General features: G+C 58.4%; 4 protein-coding genes across 6 annotated transcripts in view; 1 reads left to right on the top strand and 3 right to left on the bottom strand.

The window, feature by feature from the left end:
• Positions 1 to 487: 487 nt before the first annotated feature.
• MCRIP2 (MAPK regulated corepressor interacting protein 2) lies at positions 488 to 4,106 on the bottom strand (the record flags this gene model as incomplete). Of its 2 annotated transcripts, XM_084216455.1 has the most annotated exons (5): positions 3,948 to 4,105; positions 3,786 to 3,867; positions 2,076 to 2,203; positions 1,760 to 1,861; positions 488 to 964 (listed from the first exon to the last, which is right to left on the bottom strand). In XM_084216455.1, exons 1-5 carry the CDS (start codon positions 3,997 to 3,999, stop codon positions 894 to 896), a joined length of 435 nt encoding a protein of 144 aa, XP_084072581.1. In that variant the 5' UTR covers positions 4,000 to 4,105. The 2 variants fall into 2 exon arrangements, with proteins under 2 accessions (XP_084072581.1, XP_084072580.1); XM_084216454.1 differs by lacking the exon at positions 488 to 964 and having other exon boundaries at positions 1,653 to 1,861; positions 3,948 to 4,106.
• A 1,625-nt stretch (positions 4,107 to 5,731) lies between these two features.
• On the top strand, positions 5,732 to 8,531 carry METTL26 (methyltransferase like 26). 2 transcript variants are annotated; one of them, XM_084216184.1, is made up of 6 exons: positions 5,732 to 5,954; positions 7,098 to 7,260; positions 7,355 to 7,414; positions 7,802 to 7,869; positions 8,071 to 8,149; positions 8,216 to 8,530. In XM_084216184.1, the coding sequence occupies exons 1-6, from the start codon at positions 5,752 to 5,754 to the stop codon at positions 8,261 to 8,263; spliced, it is 621 nt and encodes a 206-aa protein (XP_084072310.1). In that variant the 5' UTR covers positions 5,732 to 5,751; the 3' UTR covers positions 8,264 to 8,530. The 2 variants fall into 2 exon arrangements, with proteins under 2 accessions (XP_084072310.1, XP_084072311.1); XM_084216185.1 differs by lacking the exon at positions 7,355 to 7,414 and having other exon boundaries at positions 8,216 to 8,531.
• A 546-nt stretch (positions 8,532 to 9,077) lies between these two features.
• Positions 9,078 to 11,623, bottom strand: WFIKKN1 (WAP, follistatin/kazal, immunoglobulin, kunitz and netrin domain containing 1; the record flags this gene model as incomplete). Its single annotated transcript, XM_084216602.1, has 2 exons — positions 9,078 to 10,568; positions 11,399 to 11,623. 2 exons carry the CDS (start codon positions 11,621 to 11,623, stop codon positions 9,078 to 9,080), a joined length of 1,716 nt encoding a protein of 571 aa, XP_084072728.1.
• Positions 11,624 to 15,500: 3,877 nt separating this feature from the next.
• The window catches only part of RAB40C (RAB40C, member RAS oncogene family), a 36,596-nt gene continuing 25,499 nt past the window's right edge, over positions 15,501 to 26,597 (bottom strand). Inside the window, exons 4-6 of the mRNA XM_084216421.1 lie at positions 20,860 to 20,937; positions 20,249 to 20,471; positions 15,501 to 18,466 (exon numbers count right to left, since the gene is read on the bottom strand). Coding sequence (XP_084072547.1) covers positions 18,186 to 18,466; positions 20,249 to 20,471; positions 20,860 to 20,937 — 582 coding nt within the window. The 3' untranslated portion in view covers positions 15,501 to 18,185. The remainder of the gene's footprint in view (positions 18,467 to 20,248; positions 20,472 to 20,859; positions 20,938 to 26,597) is intronic.

Genomic DNA, 26,597 nt, shown 5'->3' with positions numbered 1-26,597 from the left:
AAAACCAGAACTAGAAGAGCTCAGTCTGGCTTGAAAAGCCCATCAGCTGTGGAGTTTTTTTTGTAGAAGCAGAAGTTGGGGGCCCCATTCTTTTTACTTCAGGTACCCAGAGCTATCCTCTCTCAGCTCTCCCAAACAACCACAGGTGAGGGGGAGACCTCGAGCCTTTTGGCCTCCATGGCAATGGCCAGCTGGCCCTGGCACTCCCATTCCTGCAGCTTTGCCCACCTACATGCTGCAGCCCAGCTCTGGAGCACAGCCAGGGTGCTCAACCCCCCTTGCAGATTCCCATATGCCCCCCAATCCCAAACATCACCTAAGACAGCACTACCCCCTGGCTGAGCCCCGGGAGATGAGGCAGCAACGGGGCAAGGATGCAGCTGCAAGGAAGAGGAGCTCCAAGCCCCTGAATCCACAGAAGCCAGGTTCCCACTGAGTCAGCTGGGAGCATCACCTCTCCAGGGGAGATGATGCTGCAGCCCCTGCTTCCCCTCTTCCCCATGCCACAAGCGCGGCTCCACGGGCAGTTTCAGCGCTTTATTGTCTGGCGGTGCTGCTGCAGCACCCCCTGGCCTCCCGTGGCTGCAGGGGGGAGCCGCTCCCTCGTCCCCAGCGTGGCACCGCAGTGTCCCTGGAGCTGGAGGCTGCAGGAGCTGCAGCAGTCCGAGAACTGGCACTTAAGGAATCCTGGCTGGGGCTGCACGCTGCTCCAGTGCCGGGCACGGGGAGGGCGCGTGGCCGGGCATGGCTGTGGTCCGGTGCTCTGGGCTGCCTCACTCCACCTCGGGCGTCTTCAAAACGTGCTTCAAAAACGCCACCGATGCTGGGCTTCACCAGGTGCTCGCAGCTTCGTTTCTCTTATAAAGAAACCAAACTCAACCTTTTCTTCTCTTTTATGAGCTGTTCTCGATTTTGGCCAGAAATTGCTGTGCCCACCAATCCTCCAGGTCGATGGGAACAAAGTCTGAGAAAGAGGGGAGGGAGAGAAGGGAACAGCTGGAGCAGGGCTCTGGGTGCTCCCTTCCAAACCCCAGAAAAAATAACCATGGAATCACAGAATATCCTCAGCTGGAAGGGATCATCCAGCCCAGCTCCTGGCCCTGCACAGACACCTGAACAATCCCACCCTGTGCACCCCAGAGATCATTGTCCAAACACTCCTGGAGCTCTGGCAGCCTCGGGGCCGTGCCCATTCCCCGAGGAGCCTGGGCAGTGCCAGCACCCTCTGGGGAAGAACCTTTCCCTGATCTCCAATCTAATGACACCCCCAGTTCTCCTCCACCCCTGTGCTATGTCCCCAAAAGGCCAGGCCGGGTCTACAGGGACATTCTCTTCCTTGGGGAGCTCTCAGCTGCTGTGAGAGCCTGAAGGCTGCTGACTCCAGGTGCCACCAGACAAGTGTTATCCCCAAGCTCAATTGGTCCTGCTGGCCCCAGGAGAAGCGGGTTGCCACAGGCAGCTCCTCTCTCTCCAGGACAATGCCAAACCCCTTGGTGGCAGGAGAAGGCCTGAATCCCAGAGGAGTCAGCAACACAGTGGAACATCCAAGGGATGCAGTGGGACATCCCCACCACAGTGCCTGGGGACAGCTGTCTCCCCCCATAGTGACCTCAGCACCAGCAGGACAGACCCAGCCAGCCCCTCTGGCACATCTAGCACTGGAATCCTGCTCCTCCTCCCACTACAGCCCTGTTCAGGTGCAGGCTGAGCCCACAGCCACTCACTGCACCCCAAAGGGCCACAACCACTGCCCACTTACTTTTGAGTCCGGGGTTGGGGGTTTTCTCCACGTACTGCACGGGGCCGCAGGCGCTCTCCCCGCTCCGGCTGCTGTCCAGCTGCTGCTCTACCTGCTGCCAGGCTGGGGGGGGAACGAGCTCTGGGTGGGTTTGGGACGGGGCTCCCGGTGCGGGGGGCGGCGGGACAGGGCCAGGAGGCGGAGCAGAGGAGGGCAAGTGCCCAGGCTAGGGACTCCATGCCTGCCAGCGATGTCCCCAGCACGGTGTAGGTGCTGGGGAGGGGCTCCATCTGCTCCAGCTCCCCCGGGTGCTGCCCCAGGGACCCTCTGCCCTCACCTTCATAGACAAAGCGGACGTTCTCCTCGTGGGCCAGGGTGTAACATTCTTCAGGGGCTGAGATCTGCTGCAGCAGCAGCGGGGGCCTCTTGCCATTCACTCTGTTGAAGACGAGTTTCTGCGCTGGGCTGTGGAGGGAGGGAAGCAAGGAGGGGTGAGGTCACAGGCAGCTCTGCTCACCCCAGCAAGAACTGGGGTGGTTCAGGTGTCCCGGGCTGCCCCACAGTGCACACACTCACCCACAGCTGCAGCCACCCAGCCCTGTCCCCAAGGACTGCGATGGAAAGGGACCCAGCTCCCAGGGACAGGGGATTCTGACACAGCAGGGGAGCAAGGGGAGCTCCCTGGGGAAAAGCACCAGCTGCCTGTCTCCCACCCATGCTCCAATCTAGCACCAAGTGCAGTCCCTGAGATAAAGAATCTGCCACCAAAACTGCAGGAATATCAGGAAATGGAAGTGAAATCCAGTCAGGTACTGGACAGGGGATGTGCCATCCTCCGCAGATCAAGCACTCAGGTTCAGTGGAACAGCTCTGGCCCCAGCACGGGGCACACAAGGTGCCTCAGGAATGGGTTGTTACACTGAAAAGTGGGAGCAGGTCAAGCTTCCTCAGAGCTGGGGGGATTTCAACCACTCCCTGCCTGAATGCAGCAACACCCGCCAGAGCTAAAGGCAAGACTTGGGATGAGACCTGGGAGCACGTTCAATGCAAACTCCAACATTTTGGCTTTTCTGCCCAGTTCTAGGGGAGGACACGTTTGCAACAGCCACGTTCCTCACGGGGCAAAGTCTAAGGGGCCTAGGAGTGAGTTTGGAGGGCAGGAGAGACTGGGAGCAGGCAGGTCCTTCAGATCTGCAGGCAGGGACTGGGGAGGGCAGTGACCCTCAAGGGCCCACAGCCAGGGGCACTGGGCAGGTAGGACTAGGGCAAGAGTGACAGAAGCCACTCCAGGGAATTCCAGGGTTCCTGGGAAGGAGAGGAACTGGGGGGTAGGGGGGGAGCTCATTTCTTGGAGCTGGAGAGGACGTGCAAAACCAGTAGGGTCCCACTACCCTGTCTGGGTGTGCTGTGACTCCAGCCGGGAAAGGGTGTCCTTAGGGAACCCATCACCACCTCCTGGCCACTGGGATACCCCACAGGACCCTGCCAACAGCTCCGGGTATGGCTGCGGGACACTGGAATTCATCAGAAAGTGTCACCCCGGCTTTCGGGGCAGAGGGGAACGCCAGCTCCGCGTGGGCTCCGCGGCCCCCGTGGGTGCGCGGCGCGGCCAAGGCGGGCGGGACCGGCGCCGGCCCCGCCGCCCGGTTCGTGCAATCGGGGCCGACCGCGGAGGGGCTGGACAAGCCCGGCCCCGGCTCTGCCCCGCACCGGGACCCCCCCGCGCCGCCTCCTTGGCGTGACCCCACCGGTCCCACTCCCCGCGAATTTTGGGGACGGCCCGTGGGAAGGAGGAGGGGAGGCCACTCCGGTGTGGCCCCGAGGACACGCGGGGCGGCCCACGGCACAGAGCACAGGCGTGCCCAGAGCTCCGCGGGACGCGTGCGGCCGCAAGCGCCGCCGAGACCCCCGGGGCGAGCGGCACCGAGCGGAAAGCCCGGGTCCCCCTCCCGCGTCCCGCCAGGCGGCCCGGCCGTCCCGGTTTTCTTCCCAAGGTCACGCCCGGCCGCCCCAGCGCCGGTCTCTTCCCAAGGTCACAGGGGCTCACCTGGCGGGGGGCCACAGGCCGGGCTGCTGTCGCCCCCGATACTCGCCCAGTTTGCTGCTCTCCACCGCCTGCTGCGTGGGACCTGCGGGGAGCGCGGGGCGTCAGCGGGGCGGCGAGGGCGGCACGGAGCCCCCGCGCCCCCGGCCCCGCGCCCCCCGCTACCTGTGCGGCGCTGCGTGGCGAGCTTGCTGGGGCCCCGTGTCAGCGTGTACATCCTGCGGGCCCCGGCCCACGGCCACGCCGCCCTCTCGAGTGCCGCAGGTGCCCCTCGCCGGGGCCTTAAGCGGGCAGGGCCGGGCCCCCCCTCGGCTCCGACACGCCCCCGCGCTTAAAGGAGAACGCGCGGGGAGCGAGGGGGACGCGCAGACAGCGCCCAGCGCCCGGGGGGCGCGGGGGACACGCGCGGGACGGGTCGGGGGGACACACAGGAGGTCGGTGGGAGGCGTGCGGGGACACTCGCGACACGTGTGTGCTGTGGAAAACACATGTCTGGGTTGTGGGGACACACAGGGGACACGCGCGGGATACACCGGGGGTTCGCGTGTGGATTTATGGGGACACACGGGATGCAGGAACACACGCCGGAGACAAGCAGGGCACATGCTGGGAGCACATGTGGGGACTTTCATGGGACACAGAGCGGACATGTGGGAGACACAGGACTCGCATGGGACACACGGAATGCGCAGAAGGGACATTGGACCATGCGGGGCCGAAGTAGGGGAGAGGGCACAGCAGGCACGTGGGATACAAGATGGCACAGACGCGCAGGGGACACGGGAGTCACGGGAAACTCGGAAGGGACCTGCACGGGGACATTCAGGAGACAGGACACTGGAGCCACGGCACACACAGGGGACAGATAGGGGTCATTCCTGGGACACAAAGGACCCAGGTAGGGAAAAGTGAAGGGGTGCAGAGGCAAGGGCTGAGGTGCCACCCTCACGGGGACAGCGCTGTGAATAACCGTGCGCTGCACATCCCATGACCAGCGCAGGGACCGGGGTGGGCAGCCGCGTCCCTGCCAGCACGGTGACCTTTGGAGTGGGAGGTCCCGCCAAGGTGTCCCCACGTGGCAGGAGGTGCAGACCCAGGACACGACCCCGAGCTGGTCCCCGGCTATCCCGCAGTGTCCACCGGCCGCCCCTGAGGCTGGCGACAGCACCCAGAGTTTTGGGGAGAGACCGTGTGACAAACACACTGGGATCTCTGGGAGGCTGCAGGGGCCGCAGAGCCACCCCACCAGGGTGACCTTTGCCTTTCCGCCACGTTGCCCCGGTAGTGGCTAGAGAGGGAGGGGTGTAGGAGAGTACCTCCCATAAAGCCCAGCAGCGCCTGGCCCTGGTGGGTGCCCGGCACGCGTGGACCTTTCGCGCCCTGCTGCCACCCGCAGCCCGGTTACTGTGCCTAACTACAACCCTGACCCACGGGGTGTCACCACTGGCCGTCACCCGCCTTGTAACGTGCTGGGGGCTGTGCCTCAGTTTCCCCCCGGAACCGCCCGGGGTTTCTAAGCGCCTGTTGGCGCATCCCTGAGCTTTTCCATGCTCGGAAGGGCTGATCCCCTAATCCTTGTGCTCTCCATGGATCCCTTCGGACCAGTGACAGCTGCCTCGGAAAGGGTGGGTGGGGGTTCCCCCCTCGCCCCCGTTTTCCTGGGCTCCTCGCAAAGCCTCACTGTGCCCTTTTAGGGGGTGCCGGTGCGCGGTGGCGAGGGGGCGGCAGCACCGGGGCCGGTGGTCCCCGCGGGGGAGCTGGGTCCGAGGGGCGGCGGGGCGGGTGCGTTCCTGGCCGCGCCGCTGGTGTAGTGGTATCATGCAAGATTCCCATTCTTGCGACCCGGGTTCGATTCCCGGGCGGCGCAGTTCCTTTTTTCCTGCTCCGCCTTTTTCCCTCCCCGCCGTGCGGAGCTCCACCCGCGGCGTGGGGCGGTGCCGGCAGCTGCCGCTCCCCGCCCGCCCCGGCCATGCAGGTCCCGGCGGCCGCGGAGCGCAACAAGGGCCCGATCCTGGCGGTGCTGCGGGAGTACGCGGGGCCGGGCGCGGCGCCGGGCGCGCTGCGGGTGCTGGAGGTGGGCGCGGGCGCGGGGCTGCACGCTGCGCACTTCGCGCGGGCGCTGCCGCAGACGCGCTGGCAGCCCTCGGACATCGACCCCCGGGCGCTGCGCAGGTGAGCGGGGCCGGGGGTCCCGGGGGGACGGGGGACCCCGGAGGACTCCGGGGCCACTGCCTGCAGCCCCCTCCCACGGGCCCACGGACCCGCGGCCCCGGTTCCCTGCTCCCCGTTTTACTGTTTTCTTTATTTATTTCGTTTGGGGATTTTGGGAAAACCCCAGTATCCAACTCTCCAGCAGGCCTGGCTCTCCTGCTTAGTGCTTTGCTCCCTCCAGGAAAACTCCGATATTTAGCTCTTGGATGAACTGGATACGTATTTTTTCCTAGAAAAGACTCACTGGGGGCCTAGGCTCCACAATTTTTTTCTTTTTTCAGGAAAAAACCCAATAGCCAACTCTTCAGCAGCCCAAGCTCCCCTGCTCAGTACTGTATTCTTTCTAGGAAAACCCCAATATCCTGCTCTCAGATGAGATTAATCTGTGTTTATTCACAGCAAAGACCCCCTTGGACAGCCCAGGCTCTCTGGCTTGATGCTTTATTTTTTCCAGGCAAACCACAATATTCAGCTCTTGCCCAACCCAGGCTCCCCAGGTCAATACTCACTATATTTTTTTCAATAAATCCCCAATATCCAACTCCGAAACAACCCATGCTCCCCAGCTCAGGACTTTATTTTTCCCAGAAAACTCCCAAAACCCAGCTTTCCACTGTAGAACAAAAAAAAAAGCCTGGTGGGGAGATGCTGGAACTAGCCCCTGTCCAGGAGGAGTTTTGTGCTGCACACCCAGCAGCACCCACCACCCTGGGTAAAAATTATCTTCAGGCTGAGAGACTGCAGGAGCTGAGACCTAGGAGATGAATGTGCCAAAAAGGGTGTAAATAACACCAAAATCAGGAGGTGCTGCTGCAGGGTGCCAGTGGGGCTCCCCACAAGGGGAGAGTGCTCCAAACTTGGTGAGGTTGGGCTCTGGGGCCTCTGCATCCACATGCTGCTGGTTGTCCAGGTGCTTCCAGTTCTCTGTCTGGCAGCTGGAAGCAAAGGGCTGGGCCACGAGCCCCCAGCTGTGCTGCACCCACATCCCTGTGCGGGTGTTTTTCCACTCCTGAGAGTCTGTGCAGGGCTTTGTCCCCGCCTGCAGCGGCCGCTGGGGCTGCACGGGCACCCGGCTGGCCTTGAGCCGGGGTTTGGTGCCCACAGCATCGCTGCCTACGTGGAGGCCACGGGGGTGCCCAACCTGCTGCCCCCCATCCTGCTGGACGTGTCCCAGGGCTGGGAGACCTGGGGGGGCGCCCAGCCCTCCACCCTGGACCTCCTGGTCAGCATCAACATGATGCACATCGCAGAGCTGCGCTGCACCGAGGTGAGCGGCCCTCCAGAGCCCCTGTGCCCTGCTGGGGCCGAGGGGGGGCTCCCCGGGGCCCCCTGACCCGGTCCCCACCTCTCTCGTTCCCCAGGGCCTGTTCAGGGGTGCCGGGGTGCTGCTGAAGCCCGGAGGTGTGCTCTTCACCTACGGGGTGGGTCACCTCTCCTGGTGCAGGAGCATCCTGGGGGGTGCAGGGTGTCAGACCGGATACTGGGGGCAGCTGGGAGGGCAGCTCCGCTCATGGCTTAGGGAGGGAGCTGGGAAATGCAGGGGCTTGGCTTTTTGGGGGGGGGTCTGCCTTTTGGGGCACATGCTGAGCCCTGAAAGGGGCAGTTTTGGAAGAGACAGATCCTGTCCTCCCTCGCCTTATCCAAAGCAGGGTCACCCTCTGGGGGTGCCTGCAGAGGGCGACAGGACTCCTTGGGGGCCGTGTCTCTTCCCACTTGGCTTCTGTGCTTGGTGGGGACAGCAGCCTGTGGAAGGGGGGCTGGGGTGCCCAGGGTGGCTCCTGCCTGCAGCCCCAGCTGTGTCCCACCAGCCCTATGCCGTGGACGGCCAGATCAGCCCCCAGAGCAACGTGGACTTTGACCGCAGCCTGAGGCAGAGGTAGGAGGGGGCTGGGGGGCTCAGGCTCCTGGGGCCCCATCCTGTCCTCTCTGTCCCACCCCTGCAGCTGCAGGAAGCTCCCTCCCAGCGTGGTCCTGCAAGATAAGCCCGGCCTGAGGGCAGCCCCCGGCTGGGGGTGCCCCCGGGCGATGGGGCTGCTTTGGGTGTCCCCGTGTGTGACCCAGGGTTCCCTCCCCGCAGCAATCCCGCCTGGGGGCTGCGGGACACGGCGCTGCTGCGGGAGCTGGCCGAGGCCAACGGGCTGCGCCTGGAGAGGATGGTAGGTGCTGGGCCCCGGGGCTGCCCGTGCCGCTGGGCGCTCCTGAGCCCGCCTCTGTGCTTCCAGGTGGACATGCCGGCCAACAACAAGAGCCTGATCTTCCGCAAGCTGTGAGCTGCCCTGACAGCATTTCCAGCGCCTCCCGGCACTGCTGTCCCCATGATGCCTCCTGCAGGGTGTCACTGTCCCACCGTGGCTGGGGACAGCAGTGATGGGACAGAGCCCCACTCGCCCAGCTGAGGCTGACTTGGCTGGGCAGGTTCCATCTCCCCTGGTGCCTTTGGGGCTCCCTTTGCCCCAGTGGGGTGCCCCAGGCTGGGCCATAAGACCTAGCACAGCTGCCACGGGGGGGCACAGGTGTGGGGGGGGACAACACCCCGGGGCACGGGGGAGACTCCTTGCTCCATTTCCTCGGAGGATGCTGTGCCAATGGTGTCTCCCTTCCCCCTTTCCTCAGGATTGTGCTGTTGTCCCCCCAATAAACTCTGTGGCTTTGGCCCCCACACCCCAGCAGCTCCCTGATGTTTTCAGCACAAACACTGGGGGTGGGGGTGTCCCCAGTGCCAACTCCAGCACCATTGAAAGGATCAGGTCCAGCACCCAGGGGTGCTACACTGGGCCCAGAGGCTTTGGTGAAGTGGGAAGATTTTATAAGTGGGGTGTTCCTGGCAGATCTCCCACCCCTCTGCAACCCAACCCAGTTCTCTATTGCTTCTAGACAGGCTGGGGTAGGGGTCACACGGTGGGGGAACATGCGGCAGATAAATTACAGTGGAGGTGGGAGCTGGTCTGGGGCTCAGCATGGGGTTGGGGAGAACTACCTGACAGTGGTAACCTCTAGACACAGGCACTGGTGCAGGGGCTCCCTCAGGCTGCCCCCTCCGTGCTGTGTCTGCAGCTCCCCCCGTCAGCACATCCTGACTCTCCCCTAGTCCTGGAAGCGGTTCAGGAGGTCGCAGGTTTTCTTCTCCATCAGCTCATAGATCTTCTTCACCCGTTTGTCGTTGGCCGCCCGGACGTAGCTGCTGGGGTCCAGCGTGGCCATTCCGTCGTGCACCTCGCCCATGATGATCAGGGGCCCATCCTCCGCCGTCATGTTGGGGCAGGGACAGCTCCAGTCCATGTCGGTCAAGGTCACCTCCAGGTACTTGATGTTGAAGAACTTGAGGCCCATCTTCTCATCCTTGAGGACGTCCTCGAGAGCGAAGCGGGCTATGCCGGAGTCCTGGTCCTCCACGATCTCCATGAGCCGCCCCACGATGGCGAAGTCGCTGCGGCAGAGGCTCAGCACCATCTTGCTCTTCAGGCGGCAGGCCTTGCACTGCAGGCTCTTGGGGAAGGGGCACACGTCCTCGCAGGTCTCCTTGCTCTCAAAGTTGTTGGTGTTGCCCTCGCAGCCGCCGTAGATGAAGGAGTGGCACTGCTTCAGCAGGTGGTTGTACGCCCAGCGCGGCTCCCAGTTCTGGCAGGGTCCCTGCACCATGGGCAGGAGGCAGGTGGGGCGGGCGCTGCCCAGGCAGGCGGCTCGGCACTCCTCGTACGTCTCGAAGTGGTTCCTGTTGGCGCCGCAGCCGCCGTAGCGGAAGGTCAGGCAGGAGCCCTGCTTGGCGTCAAAATGCCAGCGCACCTCCGTGGCCTCGCACCGCCGCCGGTCCGGCTCCTTCAGGCATTCGGCGCTGGGGAAGGGCTGCGGGCTGCCGGTCCGCGGGGTCCCCCCCGGCTCCCGCCTGAGCACCGACAGCGGGAAGTCGGCGCGGAGCAGCCCGGCGGCGTTCCGGGCCGTGCAGGTGTAGATGCCGGCGTCCTCGTGGCGGGCGTTGTAGATGACCAGCTGGCCGATGTTGGTGACCACCACGTTGCCGTACATCTGGTCCGGCCGCATGATGAAGTTCTCCTCCCGCTCGCTCTGCTTCTCCCAGGTGATGTCGGGCTGCGGGCGGCCGCTCACGTCGCAGCGGAAGCTGACGGTGCCGCCGGCGCGCACGGACTGGTGGAAGGGGTTGGTGTAGAGGGCGGGGGGCACCGGCACCTCGGGGCCGGCGCCCGGCGTGGGGCGCGCCGTGGTCTCCTGCGGCACGGGGCTGGTGTCGGGCCAGGTGAAGATGTGCTTGCAGGGCACGGTGGTGAGGCGGGTGCCGCGCAGACACGCCTCGGCGTCCATGTAGCACTTGTTGTAGTAGGTGAGGCCGTCGGAGGCGCAAGTGAAGTTGGGCTCCTTCTCGCAGCGGTCCTTGCACTTGCAGACGGGCTGCCCGTCCCAGATGTCGCAGTCGGAGCCCTGCTGCGCGCACACGAAGCTCTCGCAGGAGGCTGCGGGCGCCAGCGCCAGCGCCGGAACGCTGCCGTCGGCAAAGCGCGCGGCCACGCAGCTCCGCAGCCCACACACGTTGGTGCAGCATTTCTCAAAGTCTTCACAGTCCTGGTCAGGAAGGGAGAAGAGATTGCGGGGGGGGGACGTGGAGGTCACCGCTGTGCTGGGGCTGCGGGCGCTGTTCCCACTCCTGTGGGACTTTCGGGTGGGCAGGTGTCCCCCCGCGCAGCCCTGTGCACCTTCAGCATCGCTGGGCTCCGGCTAGGAGTCAAAGCTCGCCGGCACAGCTGCCCCAGCCCCAGCCCATCCTCAGCACGCCCAGGATGTTTGGGGGTGCACCGCGGTGATGACGGTCCCTTCTCCCCACAGCAGAGGGTAACTTGCCCTTCTCAGCTTTTGCTGGCCGAGGGGAGGCAGAAGGCGTACAGATGAATTGCTGAAGGAGTCTCGCCTCGGGGTTCAGAGAGCCCTAAGCGGGGTGGGGTTACCCCAGCTCAGCCTGGTGGAGCCAGGGCTCTCTGCAATGGACAACCCGGTCCGTGGGTGGGCTCCGGCCCCCAGGGAAAATTTGGGAGAGGATTCTGTCCTCGGCCTGATGGGGTCCGTGTCCCAGCACAGCCATTCCCTTCATCCCAGCCAGCCCTTTGACGGGGTGGAAGCATCCTGGGGGTGCACGAGAAGGGTGTTCTGACCATAGGACACGGTCTGAGGGGGTGACATGAGGGGGCAACAAGCAGTTTCTCCGTCTGTGGAGGGCAGAGGAGCCCAGCAGACAGGAGGGGCTTAGGGAGCAAAGCTGCAGCAGGGCTGAGCCCGTCACTCTGAAACAACTGAACCGGCTGCGCCATCCAGCACAGGAACCACACCCCAAAGCATCTCTTTCGGGGACCTGGGAATGCCCCCCAAACCCCGTTACCGCCCTCAGCCCCCCCGCTCACCTGGTCAGCCTGGCACTCCCGCTCGCAGGTGCTCTGGGCGTCCACCCACAGGTTGGGGTTCAGCTGGTTGGGGCAGACGCCCAGGTGCCGCATCCTGCCCGGCTGCAGGCTCAGCCCGGCCGCCGCCGCCAGCACGGGCAGGAGCAGCGCGATGCCCAGCGGGCCCCGCTGCCGGGCCGCACGCTGTCCCCGGGCCCCGCGCCCGCCTCTCCCACGAGGAGCCATCGGGGCCACCCCGCGCCGCCGGCCTGGCTCGCTGGCGAGGGCTCGGGATAAATCACATTCAGGACGGACGGGATGAGGGAGAAGGCGGGCGGGGGGACAAAGAGTAGGAGGAGAGGACCAAACCCCTGTCCTTCAGCACGCCCGGCGCCCGCCGGACCACCGGCGATGCCGCCCGCCGCCTGCATCCATCGCCGCCGCTCGGGTCTCGGGGCGCCGGGGACACGGCGGCAGTGGCGGGTGGCTCTCGGGTCTCAGTCCATCCCCGGCACGGCCAGCGGGGCGAGTGGGGTGGAAGGGGAGGACGGGAAGGTTGTAATCTGAATCCCCTCCCTTCCCACTGATGTTTCTGGGTGTTTGGAATGGGAAAGGCGCTGACCTCAGCCTCTAACCCCGGCGAGCCCGGCGATCCCTGGGCAAACACGGGGGGAGATCAAAGGCAGAATGCAGAAAGTCTCCAAAGAGGGAGAGTGAAAGGGGGGGCGGAGGGGGGGGGGCGCACACAAAAACCCGCCCGGCCCACGGAGCCGAATTCCTGCAGGATGAGAAAACAGCCGGAGCCTGCGGTCCCCTCGGACGGGGCGGCCGGCGGGAGGTACGCGGAGCCCACGGAGCCGACGCTGAGGGCGGCCGGGACCCGGCCCGCATCTCTGGGCACCCAGCGGCCCCACGGCCGAAGGTGCCCGGGAGCGGGACAGCCGCACGGATCCATCCCTGCTTTCCAGCCCGCATCCCACGGGTGCCGCGCTGCTGGCACAGGACCGTGTCTCGCCTGGCGGGGTGGGTGCCCACCCAGCTCCCCTGGAGGGGCTCCCCCAGCCCCCTGGGGCTCCGAGCCCTCCTTCCCCGATGATTTACAGCCCGGATGTTTCCTGAGCCACACCAGACCCCGGCACATTGTGCTTGGGCTCAACCAGCACGTCCCGCACCAGCCCAGAGCTGGCAGGAGCCGGCCCCGGCTCCCAGGCCAGATCCCCCTAATCCCCGATGGAGACTGACCTGCAGCAGGAACATTTCATGGCATTTTGGGAGCATTAACTCTTCCGGCTCTGGTGAGAGCCTCAGCCCTGAGGGGGGTTTGCAGCCCCTGTGAAACAGCAAACCCGAGGGCAGTTTGCCCCGGGGAGCAACTCAGCACCTCCATTCTCCCCTCTTGGGGAGCACGTGGTGGAGAGGACAAAAAAAAAAAAAACAAAAAACGGTGGGAGCCCTTTCCTTTTTTTGTGTTTTTTTTTTTTTTTCTTCTTTGTTGTGGTGGGGGTGATCCAACCCACCCACACTCCAGAGCTGCTTTCACATGTAATGGTTGGTGCTCCCCCAGTCTGTGGCTCCTTGGGGAAGCCCTTTTGCCCCAGACCAGGGGATTTGGGGGACCCTCAACACCCCCACGCTGGTGTGAGCAGGGTGCAGCCACAATGCTCTGGCACGGTGACCCCCAGCCAGCAGCACTGACATGGTGCAGTGACCGGCCACCCCTGCCCCTTCCCTGCCTGCCAGCACATGGTGGCACTGCTGCTGGCTCTGCACTGCCCAAGGTGATCCTGGGGCTCCCCGGGGCCCAAAACCCCAAAGGACAGACAGATCTGTCACCAGCTGGCCATGGCTGATTCCCATGAATCCTGTTCCACAGCCAAGCAAGCACCCAAGGGTCCATCCAGCTGCAGATGCTGGGGGAAGGTTACGTTGCCCTGGGACACTCATGGGGAGGCTGATGTTCTGCAAACAGGGAATTGCATCAGGCCAGCCCAGCCAGGAGCTGCCAGGGCCTGTGCCCTGCACGTCCTGGCAGCCTGAAAGCCCCAGACTGACCCAGGTGCCCCAGGCACCCGCTGCCTGGAGATCCCTGATCCACAAACCCACAGACTCCAGCTGGGAAGCAACATGGCAGATGCACAGCACCTTGGTCCCCAGGGCTGCAGCCCAGAGGCACAGGGCCACTTTGGGGGGTCCCAGGGTCCTTCCAGAGGAACTGGTGCAAGAGGGCAGGGGGATCAAGACCTGGAGCCCAACTTCTGCCCATGTCCATGTCTGAGCTCTGTGTGGTCACAGCATGATGCCAGTGCCAGGCTCTGGGTTGGTTCTTGCCCCACTGCTCCTTTCCAGAGCCAGAGGAGCAGTGCCAGAGTGTGGCATGTGTCTCACTCTGGAGCCCAATGTGCCTCATGCCTGTGCTCTCAAGATCAGAAGCTGCAAGGACAATCCTCTCATGAACCTTCACCTCAGTGGTGCAAGGCTGGATGGAGGAATGGCAGCTGCTGCATGGCAAGAAAAGCAGCTCCCAACAACTGGAAATCCTCACCCACACCTTGGGACCCCAACCCAGCCTCTTTTAGTGCTTCTTAGGTGAAGGTGAATGACAAAGCGACTCTTCCCACCCTGACCAAGCCCACAGAAATTCCACCATCTCAACAGTTCCCAGCTGTTCACCTCCATGTGTCCAGGCACCAACTGCACCCCAGAACAGGGATTTTTTGGGTCACTTTCAAAGATCCCAGACATAGATGAGGGTTTTACAGTTCATCTTCTCCCTCCAAGACAAGGAATTGGCTCGGCACAGTGTGCTGGAGGGAAGGGTGCTGTGCCACGGATCCCTGCTCCCAGAACCTGCACGGATCCCTGCACCCAGCAGGCTCCTGCCCCTCCATTGCACCCGTGGGCAGCTGCACCCTCATTTTCAAGCATCTTGCAGTTGTATGAAGGCACCACCTCTTCCTAGCCTATGTGGGACAGGGGGACAGACCCAAGAAACCTCACATCAGAAAGCTGGGTGCAGAGAAACACACTCAATGACCAAAGACCTGAATCATCCCAGAGCAACCTGCTCCCTCCTTTCTCCGAGGAGCAGAGAGCCTTGAAGCTCTCCCAGCCTTCCCACCCCGCTCAGGCTGTGCACTGTTTTCCTGCCCGGCTCTTCCCAGGCAGACAGCTGCGGCCCCGCAGCCCCCGCTGCTCCGCCCTAATGGGCTCCGGCTGTCCCGACCCCACCTGAAACCACACACAGCCTTTGTTTCGGCCCTGGGAGAGGGAACTGACACTTCCAGAACCCCCTGAAGAAAAAGAGGGGGAAAAAAGGGCTGTGTGACTCTTCCCTGACCAGGCTTTCACCTTAGCTCCAGGGTTTTCCAGGCTGCAGACACGATCTCATTTCCCCCCCGCCCCCTCCCAGCCCCAGCAATTACTACTTAAGCTGTTAAAACAAGCGTGGCCAGTCTGGTACGAAGTGGAAAATCTGATCCTAGGGAAGTGAGAAGGCAGGGGAAAAGGGAGGTCAGGGGGAGGTGGGCTGGGAGAAGGGGATCAGACAAGAAGTCTCCCTCCATCCCAGGATGAAATCCCCCTTCTCTGGGGCTTCTGGTACCTCCAAAGGCCACTCTGGTGTGACACTGGTGCTCCGAGCTCCCTGCAGCATCCTCTCCCTTTGTCCCAGGATGGCTTCCAGCTTGCTCCAGTCTGGGCTGCCACAGCACTCGCTGCTCCCCCAGGATCACCCAGACCCAAAGAAGGGATTTAGGGTTTGATTGTACTTGTCCTGCCCCGTGGAGCAGGGACTGGGCACAACTCCTGGCAAACTGCTGGAGTGTGGCTTCCCCCAGCCACCAACGGCACCAGCCCTGTTGGAGATGAGTTTGTGTTTCCTTAGAGCTCCACTACCCCAATCAGTGGTTCTGTGAGAATCAAGAACAGATTTATCTTCTGCATCTACAGAACAGGAATCATGGCTTTCCAGAAAATGTAATTCAAATTATTTTGTGGATGACCTGGAAATAGGAATATACACCTGTAACACAAACAGTCCCAAATCCCTAGGCATAGGCAAAACCACCTTTTCCCTTCAACCTCTTCCTAGCCCACACAAAAACAGATACAACTTCTCTTTTCAACTGGTAGTTCAAAACAAACAAAAAGACTTTAATTTATACAAAACAAAACCATGTAGAATCAGTTAAACAACACTGACTGTACAAAGGAATAAAAAAATAAAAGGATAGTCCAAAAAAACCCAACTCAGGAATGGTACAAGTGTTGGAGAGCAGCTACAGACTAGTGTTGACATCAGATGCAAGAACCTTTTCCTTTTAAATTAAAAAATAAAAAAAGTTTGTTGCTGGGCAATCACTCCAGGGAAATCTTCCATCCCCACTCCAGACAGGATCTGCGAGACTTTACAGGGTGACAAAACCTAAACCAACCACAGGGAAACAGCATGGGGAGGTGGCACACGTGGCACAGCCAAACCAAAGCAGAGGTACAGCGAGTTTTGAGACATGCAGCAGCTTGGTGATTCCAGGAAGGATCCCTTTATCCCTCTTCGTCCCACACACCGGCGCCGGGCCGGGGGTGATTCCTGGGAGGAGCCGCCCGTGGCGGTGCCGGTCACCTGTTGGCCGTATATCCCTGCGCTGCTGAGCCAGCGATTGTCTTCTGCTGCGTGTTAAGTGATGGGAAACAGGTGCCAGCCATCCAGACAGGTCCTCCAAATCCCCTGGCCTTCGTGCCACCGGCACAGCCCGGCTGCAGCTTTGCTCTCGAGCCAAAGCACCCCTTCAAAGGATTCCTCTCCCCCTCCACCTGCCTGGGGTTTAATTCTGTCCTCGCTCACTTGAGCTGGGTGATAAAGCACGAGAGAGCCGAGCCAAGAGACCTGGCCGTGCTGTGCTCTGCAGGGAGGGGAGGGGGAAGCCCCCGGCACCCCCCAGGTCGGCTTGGGAGCGAGGTGTCCCCACAGGGGGACGCGTCCCTCCTGTCCCTCCTGTCCCTGCCGCCTGGACACAGCGGGTCCGTCGGCCGCGCTGGAGCTGCAGCGGCTTCATTCTGCCCACGCAGTACCCCAGGCTGCCTGGAAAGGGGGAGCAGAGCGAGCTGAAGCCAGGAGGAGACGCCAGCACTGTGTAGTTCACTTGCTACCACGCTACTCATGGTCTACACACCCTGGCCACCTATGAGAACCTGCCACCATAGCCCGGCCCCAGTGCCAGTCTCCCTTAGCTTTTGGGATAAGGGCTGGGTGCTATTTCTCAGTTTGCAGGTGAGTTTCCAGCACAGGTCAGCTGTGGAACAAAGCCAGAGAGGCAGGTGCACTTGCCTGACAGAAGATCCATTCCAAGCTATTGCCCCTCCAAGATCCAGGAGCCATGCCATGGAGCAAAGCAGTTTGCTCTCCCAGTCTCCTGGGATTGCTCCAAAAGCCAGGTGATTTTGCCACTGAGGGACCTGGAGATCGCCATTTCCTCACCCCAACCTTCCACCTTCCCAGTCCCTGCTCCTTCATGCTCCAGTGGGAAAAGCCACTTCTGTCCTTTCCCACTTTCATCCAGGAGGAGCCACAGCAGCGCGAGCTCAGGCAGCATCTTTGGGAAAGCAAAGCTGGAAGCAGCCAGGATCCAGGAGCTGTCACATGTGGTGCTGTCATGGATAGAGGGCACTAGAAGCGATGGATGAGACTTTGCAACAATAAGGGACAAAATTCAGCATTTTTCCTCTGCTTTAGGCACAATGCTTCCACCCCTTGCTCCCAAATCCCCGATGAGAAAGCACAAAGTGAGCAAGGCCTCAGTCTGACCCCAGAGCTGCCTCTTCCTCCTGCCTGCCAAAACACTCCAACGCCCTAGGACCCTGGCCTCGCTGCTCTGCTTCTCCATGCACTGCCATCCCACCCTGCCTTCAGCACTCACAGCTTCTAGTGAATGACAGGAATAGAGCAGCTTAGGGCATGTTCCACACCAATTGTCCTTTCCTTCTGCACATGTAGTATTTAAAAGCACCAGCATGAGCCCAGAGGTGAGGGAAAGTCTCTTAAAGCATTTATGTGTTTTCATTGGAAAATCCTCCACTTGTCCCCTTTGCTGACACTGGGAAAGTCAATCCAGTGCTTGTATTTACATGGCTGCATAAAATTTTCCCTGACTGCTTCTTAAAAAAACCCTTAAAAAACAAGTGATATTTATATATATATGTATAATATTTACATAAATAAGTGAAGGCGGCGAATGGAGCGCTGCCTTCCCCTTTCCAATTGGCCAACTCTTGCCTTGTTTTCTGGTTTTTTTGGCAACAGCAGGTTAACATCCTAGCGAAAACTGTCATTAGTCCCCTGTCCCTGCTTCTTTTTGTCTACATCCAATGATCACTATTGCACCAGCAATCTGTTCAGGAGGCCAAGAGTTAAAATTGCAGCACAGACTCTCCTTGCCTACTCCCTTAAGCCTCTCAATCTTCCATTAAATCCATTGCTCCATTGAGACTGGATGAGCTTTTTTTCCCCTTCCCCCCTCCCTAACCCGGCAGCTGCTGAATTTTCCACCCCAGGCCAAGAGGCAAAGCCCAAAGCATTCTTGGAGGGTCACTTGGCAGATCCTCTCCCCGCCAGCGCTGCGGGATCCAGCCGGCACCATGCTTCTTCCTATGCCAAGCCAAAACGTGAGCACATTCCTAACGCCCGTGCGTGCCATTGGAAAAGCAACCGTGGCCCATCTGCAAGGATCCAGCGGAGAAGGGTTCGGTGTGCAAACAGCTGTACATCGGCGGGAGGGCGCGGATCCGACACAAGCTCAGGGTGCCCGTCCTGCTAAGAGATCTTGCAGTTGTTGCGCGAGCAGTTCTGTGGGGGGCTCTGGGGCGGCCGGATGGATTTGGATCTCTTCAAGCTGTTCCCTTTGCTGCTGCTCCCGCCCCCGCTGCTGGCCAGGGAATAGGAGCGGCCGTGCATCATCACGGCGTTCATGCCGTTGGCCATGGAGAAGGATTTCAGGTGGCTCTTGATGGTGACGGGCAAGGGCAGCTTGTCAATGAGGTGCACCGGGGTGCAAGACACGATGGCTCGGCAGCACAGGTCCTGTAAGCTGAACACTGTGGGGAGAAAGGACCACAAAGTCAAGGGCCAGGAGATCTCCTGGGCTGCCCTTCCCCCACAGCTATTCCTTACACTGCACAACTCCAGCTCCTCAGGGTGATGTGTCAATAACGATTGCACAGGAGCCGGGGGTAGGGAGCAGGATATTTAGGACAAAAGCTTGGGAAATCAAGGTGAGCTTTGCTGTTGGAGTTTTGTGCTTTGCCAGACACCAGCTTTGGTTAGGCACTGCCAGCCCTGCTTTGCTCAGCAGCTGGGGCTGGCAGAGCCTGGCTCACATTCCTGACAGACACTTGGCTCCTCAACCCATCCTCTGTCAACCAGGACATGCCTGGGAAAGAGGCAACAGGGTCAGCAAGTCCTGAAACAGGACAGTGTCAGCTGGGATCTGCTCAGGGGGCAGCTCTCTGTAGAACCCCCAGGTCACAGAGACCCCAACAAGCCAGAACACTCAGAACACCACTCTGCCGGTCCCAGTTTCCCAGCATCCTCCCAGCTCAGCCTGCACCATGCCTTGGGAAGTCCCTCTCCTTGCCGGGGAATTCCCAGCCAGGGGCCACACGAGGGCACTCGTTATCCTCCTGCCTGCCAAAGCTGCCATTCCCGAGCAGACAGATCCCCACTCCCTGCTAGGGAGCCCCCGTTCATGCACTCACAGAACCATTTCGGTTAGAAAGGCCTTCTAAGACCATCGAGTCCAACCATTCCCCCAGCACTGCCAATGCCTCCACTAAACCATGTCCCCAAGTGCCACATCTGCATCTTTTTTGAACACTTCCAGGCATGGTGACTCCACCACTGCCCTGGGCAGCCTGTTTAAGTGCCTGACCACCCTTTTTGTGAGGAAATTTCCCTTAATGTCTAATCTAAACCTCCTCTGGCACAATTTGAGGCTGTTTCCTTTTGTTCTTTCCATTCCCAAGCAGGCAGTCTACAGTCACAAATCCTCTGGAAAAGATGCAGGAAAGGTCTGTGCATTCAGCTCAGTCCCTGCCCACCATCCCTGTGACCTGCAGACCATGGCACACCAGCCAGGCTGGGGACAGGAGCTCAGGCAGAAAATCTGGTGACTGGGGCTGGCAAACAGGATTTTCTCACCCTGCTGAGCAGGGGCTGAAGGTCCATATGGGAGCAGGTCACCCCACAAACACAGATCTGCTGCTGCTCAGACTGCAGTGGGACACACTGCTACCTCCAGCCAGGAATAATGTGGGAAGTGAGATTATTCTGCTTCAAACTCAACAGGCTGAGACGTAACATGGAATCTGCAGAGGTAGCATGGAATCTGCTTGTGGTTTCCCTCCCTGTGGCACACATGCCTGGATATATGGAATAACCCAGCCCACTGCTGCATGCTGACAGCAGGGATGAGATTTAGTCCCTTTCAGCTCCTTGAGCACACTACTTCCCTCCAAAACAAAGAAGACAGGCTCAGGCAAGAGCAAGGAGTGAGGTGCTTACACTTGGATTTATCCCACACAGCCATTTGATTGAAGTACTTTCAATGTGGGAGCTTATTTGCCCTCAGCCTCATCCACAGTAAGTGGAGAGGCAGAGGATGCCCCAGAGCACTTCAGGTCCCAGACATGCTGAACTGCCCTCTGGAGCTGCCCATCCCTACACCAGCACAGGCAGCTCCTGGCGCAGCTTCAGCTTGTCTGGCCCGAGGCGCTTCTCCACGTCTGGGTGCAGCTCCCACAGCCCCACACCTCCCACCCGGGCAGCCCCAGGGCTCCGTGTGAGCTCAAACTCCCCCCGAGCACGCTCCTGCCACTGACCTCGGTTGGGTCTCCAGATCTTCTCCATGCCGTGCCGCATGAGGACGATGCGGGACAGCTCCGTGAAGGACTCGATGACGTTGAAGTTGCACAGGGGGCTCACCTCGAAGAAGGTCATGCAGTTCTTCTCGGCGTAGGCGCGCGCCTGCTCCGTCGGCACCTGCCGCTTGAAGGCCAGGTGCAGCCTGTTTCCCACCAGGATCCGAGGGACACCCGGGGCGTGCTGGAGCAAGGAAAGAAGTGAAGAAATCGTGGCTACACCTGGCGTTCTGCTTAGCTGCAAGAGCAGTGAAGGGAAAACAAACAGAAGCTGCGCTGCGGCCGAGGGACGGCCCAGCAGCACCTCTCTGTGGGGGGGATAACTAATTTGTCACCTCCCAGTCCATTCATTTCTGAGGGAACTTTCCTGTCTTTCCTTGACCATTCCTGAGCAATTTCCTAATACTCCATATTACACAGAGGTGGAGGGCAGACAGTTATTGCTTTGCTCCACTGCCATCACGTCCCCTCCGCAGCAGAGCTGTTCCTGTCCCCATGTCAGGTGCCACCTTGGGTGATACTGCCCCATGTCTCTGCTAGAGATCATTGCATGTGTTCCTCCCTCCACTTACCTCATCTATTTCCTTTATCCACCGGTCTATCCCATCAAAGGACCAGCGATTAGTGATGTCGTACACCAAGAGAATTCCCTGGTGGAAGACAATCAGAAGCAATCAGGAAGTTCCATAGCAGGCAACATCAAAGGGGAAGGACACCCCTGACAGACCCCCACATGCAGAAACCAAGAAGCAAAGGGACAGAACATTGCTCCAGCTGCACCATTTGTGTGCTGATAGGGCAAAAACTGAGACAACAGGGCTGTGCTAATGCAGTCCCAGGTCATTAGGGAACGTTTTACTCCTGTTTGGCTCTGGTATCCGCCAAATAATTTCCAAAGCTGCAGTCTCTACACAGGAGGAGGAACTGCCTTGGTGGCTGCATCCGGAGGAGCAAAACATACCCTTCTCCTGTCACAACTCTGATACAAACTTGCTGAGGCAGAAACACACCTTTTTTTCCATCCCCTTACACAGAACAGCTGCAGTCAGTGGTGAGGTGGCAGTAGGACAGAAAGGAATTTTCAAGCACACCCCTCTTCTCCAGAACCTGTGTCACTGTGAGCCCTTTGCTGACAAGGAAGAAGATGAATAATGCTGATAAGCACCACAGTATCTCCACAGACTGAGCTCTCAGGACTAGGATCCATCCAGACTTCACTGAAGGTGTTTCTCACTGTCACAGCCACACTGGCAGAGAACAGGCCAGAGGTACCTAAAGCATCCTCACGCTGACATCCACTGTCCCTGAACACCATCCACATCCATGACTTGCTTCCCAGTCACCTCCTGAGGTGCAGCACGTGGTGCTGGCAGCAGCACAGGCATGACTCAAGGCAGGAAAGACAAGGGGCAGCTCTGAGGAGTCTCCATCTCACCCCAAGCTGGGCTGGCAGGACCCAGGAGCATGGCCAGACTGTTGGCCATCACTCAGGTCCACAGCATCTCCCAGCAAATGAGCTTTTCTTGAATCTGAGTATTTCTGAGGACAGACACAAGGAAAGTAGGCTGTGCCTGGCCCTGCAGGCACACGAGTCAGGAGCTGCCACTTGGTACCAGTTGGGTACAGACAGCATTTATGGAGCTGTCCTCAGCAGAGCCTTTCTGCGACCCTCCCATTATTTTTCTGACTTCTTGTCACTCTTCTTTGCAATAAAGGACATTCCAAGTGACAACAGGCACTCCAAGCTGAGTTGGCAGAATCACAGTACAAGATGCCTGGAATGGGAACTAGGGAGGAGGAGATGATGCTGTGCTGAGAGAGGAGGAACCCAGCTGGGAAGGCAACGCTGGATGAAAGGAAACCCAGCAGCAGCAAGACTAAGGGCAAACCAGACCATGGAACACCAGGTTCTGCAGAATCAGCCTTCCCTGAATCAGGGGTATCCTCCAGGAGCAGCCATCCCCTATAGCAAAGCCCCAGCATAGGCAGAGATCTTAAATTGGCAAAGGAATCTATGAGAGGCCTGGACTGAGCACAGGTAAAGAGAGAGCTGAGACACTCCCAGCATCAGCCCTGGTACGAGTCAGGGGCCATGGAGCACCCTCATGTACCTGTGGGCTGCTCCTTTGCCCACTGAAATGAAAGGTGTGCTACACAGATGGGAAACACAAGCTACCCAGTCCTCCCAAACCTCAGTTTTACTGTCCTTGCTGCTGCCAGCCCCTGTGGTGAACTGAGAGGAGCCTGTGCAGAAGCTCTGTGTATGATATACCTCAAATTTAAAAAAAACAAACCATTAACATGAAATGTGAAGCACACAGGAATGATAAACTGGCATCTGGGCCACAAAGGCACCTGAATCTTCATAATAAAGTCACATGTGGAGCTGGCACTAGCACTGCTCCCCCCTGCATGGAAGAGCAGCCATTCCCGGAATGCACTGGGTGTGCCTCGACCTTGTCTGCCTTTCTCTCAGCTCTTCTGAAATAAGCAGCTCTCAAAGCCTGACCAATTTTATAACAATTCAGATTCTTCCTTGTAGAACAATTCTGATTCTTGAGCTGTACCTCCAGCCTCCCTGCCCACTGCTTCCACCCCAGGTAGTCCCTCTCCAGGTGAAGATTGTTTTTTCTGTCCTTGCTGGCCCTCCAGCATCTCCACATCTGCATTTGTATCCCCACAGAAAGGCTCAAAAGCACAAAAACAGGAGGGCAGAGAGCACAAAAGGCAAGCCAGATGGGTTGGCTTCATGCTTGACAATCCAACATAAAGAGCAAGCCCCTCAAAGTCTGGGTCTGAGGCTGTTCTGTAGGATCTGAAGGTGAGTTTACATAATGGCAGAAGCATCTGTGGGGTGGGGGAAGCATCTTCAGTTTCCATCAAGGAAAGTCTGGAGCTCCTACCTAGAGTCCATAATTTTTTGTAGTCTCATTTCTAGGACAGTCCAAAAACTCCATAATCAAAAGAAATGGAGGTTGTTTTTGTTTTGAGGAGAAAAGGATCAGTTTCTCTAGATTTAGAGAGGAAAAATAAGAAAGGAGTAATGACTTTCTGTAATTAAAAAATGCCACAAAAGATACTGCTTCTCAAGGACCCAACCTGGAAAAACCTACTAGTAGGATACATCACATTTTAATTGCATATTAAAAAAAAAAAAAAGAAAGACTCTGAGCTTTCTTTTAATTTTTTCTCTATTTGTTTTGATTTCCAACTTCCAAGGCTGTGTGTGAGAATTACTGAGAGTCAGGAAAATAATGAAGCAAAGGGTTTGATGAGCCCCTTCCAACACAAATGGCCAGCAAGATAAATAAAGTCTACTTGCTTCATTTCTGGATTGACAAGTCCCTTCAGCCAAGAAAAACAGACCCAAGACCTAGTTTGTGACGATTATTTCTGCCAGGAATATGCCTGAGGAGGAGAGAGTTTTTAAGCTTGCTGGCAGCTTCTGCCTGGATCTTCTTTGAATAGGAATAAGGATAACACTTCAGCAAAAACACGCCCCTACTTTCTCAGCAGGGTAGAAGGTCAAGACCACGATTTCTAAATGTAAAACATGACCTTTTGTCTGCCAGCTGAGCCTCCAAGCCACACCACGGCTCCAGCACCCACATTTAGAGTGCAGACTGTCCAGGAAAGCTTCTCAAAGGTCAGAAGACACCGAGGCCAAGTTGCCCTTGCCTTGCTCCATCCCTGTCCTGCTCAGCTGGGTATGGAGCCCAGCTGTGCTGCAGCTCAGCAGGGGCAGGAAGAAGGCTGCTCAACCCCAGGCCAGCTCTGGGTGTTTCAGATAACCTCACACTGCTTCCAAGTGGCACTGGCATGCTGCAGACACCAGGTTTCCAGAGTATGCATCCTAAATCCACTGTCATTGCCATTTCTGCCCCAGAGAGAACAGCACTCAGCCATGCACAGGGAGGGGGCTGGCTCCATCTCTGCAGACAGTTCCAAGTAAGATCTGTCAGGCTTTTCTAAAGTCTCCTTTGGAATAACATGCACAGAATTTTAATTTCCTCAACTCAACAAATGAACAGTTTCCCATTTGCAGCCTAATTTGTTCTCTAAGTGCTTAGATGGTTGTCAACACCCTATTATCTCCACAGCTTTCAATTTTTAGTTTCACAAAGCCCTTTTGTACCATTATGTACCCCAGGTTCCCACAGTATGGAGTGAAAAGCTCCACGCTCAGCTTCTCAGACCAAGGAGACCTGGACCCCTCACAACCCTCCAAAAGCCTTCCTTCTATTCCTCCTCAGTCTGCCTACAGCTTCTGCATAGGCAGAAGCTGACTGGACTCATCCCCAGATCCATCTGGGGTCTTTTCACAGTTGGATTTTCAGAGTTCGTTCCCACTCTGGTTTTGTTCCACACTACTGGGATTGGCACAACCCTCAGCAGCCAGTGACAGAAATTTCCACATGAGTGCCTCCCATAGTGAACAAGGAACACAGACAGACCACCAGTTATTGTATCCAGCAGCACATGTGGACACTTACTCTGCCAAAACCCAAATTTGCTTCCAGCAGGAGCTTACACAAAGATCTGTCCATGTAACTGAGGTGGTGGTGGGGAAATATCATCTCTGCCTGCTTGCAGCAGGTTTGGACCAGGTTTATAAGCAAAAAGCTTTTAAAGGTAAGAGAAAATCAGCGTGCACGCTCTCAATGCAAAGCAGGCTTGTCCAAAAAGGCTTCCCAGATGGCTTTAGGGGCTTCCAGCATACAAGAAGCTGCTAGGAACACTTGCACAACTGCCAAGGACCTCAGCCCAATGCAGGCAGGTGACAGGGTGGCCAGGAAAGTGTCACTGGCTGATATTCTCCACTGATGGAAAAAAGCTGCTGCTGAAGAAGGCTGTAAGAGCCCCTCAGAGGAAATTTTCTGTCCCACAGGATGAAATAAACCTTAAACAGAAGGTCCAGTGCTGACAGGAACCAGAACACTCTGTCTCCTGCCTGCTCTTTCACATCTCCATTTGATCGTGGCTTTCCAGCTGGCACCTCAAACATTGGCTCACGGGCAGTGACATCCTGTTGCCAAACCTCTTCCCAACACTGGGGGGTATTTATCACTGAGCTTTTGATAAGTATTTTGCAGGCAGGGCAGGCTCCTCCAGCAGCTGGGCAATCCTGTCTGAATGACCCAAGGCAGGTGAGCTATTTGTAGTAACCAAAAAAAGCCATAAGGGAGGGCTCAATCTACACCTGCGTCTGCTGAGCTGCCAAAAATCCACCACCTTCCTGCATACTAAGAAGCCCTGAACAGGATAAACAGCAGCTCCTCAAACCACCTGCCTAAGCAGAACTCAACAATATTCATCATTTCTTTAGGGCTGCAGCTTTGCTGCAAGATGGGAGCATTTTATCACACTGTCTGGGAAGAGTTTGGCAAGCCACATTTTCAGAAACAGTTTAAATCACTGGCATATGAGGACATCAGGAACTATCCTAACACTGCTTCTTCCTGGCTAGATCAGAAGCACCACCACAGCTCTTTCTCCCCTCTGTGATGACTCCTGGAATAGTTTGCATTTGCTCACAGCAGCCAGAACAGTCACAGCTGCTCAAACAGCCGAGATCAGCGAGCCAGCTCTGCTGGAATGACTGAGACCTAGAAGCCAAGCAGAAAAGGAACAGAAGTCCAAGAGCAAAAAAGATTTCTGCAGTACCTTTAAGCACACTAAAGGTGTGCTTAAATATACTTTTCACTGTACCCCATGCTGTGACAATTAACATAAAATCCTTCTGCAGCACAGCAAGCTCCAGACTGCCCAAGTTGGCTCTGCAGGGCACAAGACTATCTGGTTTCCATCTCTCCCTCCTCGCTGGCCCTGCAGTCACCATGACTGGCTGCATACTCCCCCTGCCCCATCTGTGCCTGGAGGCCAGTGCTCTGCTATTCCAGACACAGATGCTCCTCTTTTGCCCCAAAAGGAGACCCTGAAGTGATGTGCTCAGGACCTGCTGGCCCATCAGAACCCAAGAGAGAAGGGGATGAAGTGGAAACTCAACACCTAAGGAAGTCAGAGAAAAGAAGAGGGGTCCCAGGCACACCAGCACCCCAAGCCTCCACCTGGAGCCCAAGAGCTCCCTGTGTCCCTGACGAGATCAGATCTGCTAATGCAGGGCAGGGAGGAAGGCAAGAGACCTGTGATGCTCACAGCAAACCCTGAGGCAATCATGCTGGAAGAAGAGGCTGGTTCTTGCTCAGAGCCAGATCATCAGGGGCAGCAAAGATGCTTTACTGCAGATAATTTCAAGTGGAAGAAGCTCCTGCTGAACGTGAAAGTCACATGGCTCAGGACCCAGGCCAGG

The sequence above is a fragment of the Fringilla coelebs genome (genome assembly GCF_963513975.1).
Source record: "Fringilla coelebs genome assembly, chromosome: 16".
NCBI lineage: Eukaryota > Metazoa > Chordata > Aves > Passeriformes > Fringillidae > Fringilla > Fringilla coelebs.
This window is presented reverse-complemented; position numbering and strand designations above follow the sequence as displayed.

What these genes read in the sequence shown, in the direction of transcription:
- METTL26 (XM_084216184.1), top strand. Translation starts at nt 5,752, where the DNA reads ATGCAGGTCCCGGCGGCCGCGGAGCGCAACAAGGGCCCGATCCTGGCG. An exon ending in CAGAGCTGCGCTGCACCGAG is followed by an intron (nt 7,261 to 7,354) that starts GTGAGCGGCCCT and finishes CTCGTTCCCCAG; the next exon opens with GGCCTGTTCAGGGGTGCCGG. An exon ending in GGCTGCGCCTGGAGAGGATG is followed by an intron (nt 8,150 to 8,215) that starts GTAGGTGCTGGG and finishes CTGTGCTTCCAG; the next exon opens with GTGGACATGCCGGCCAACAA.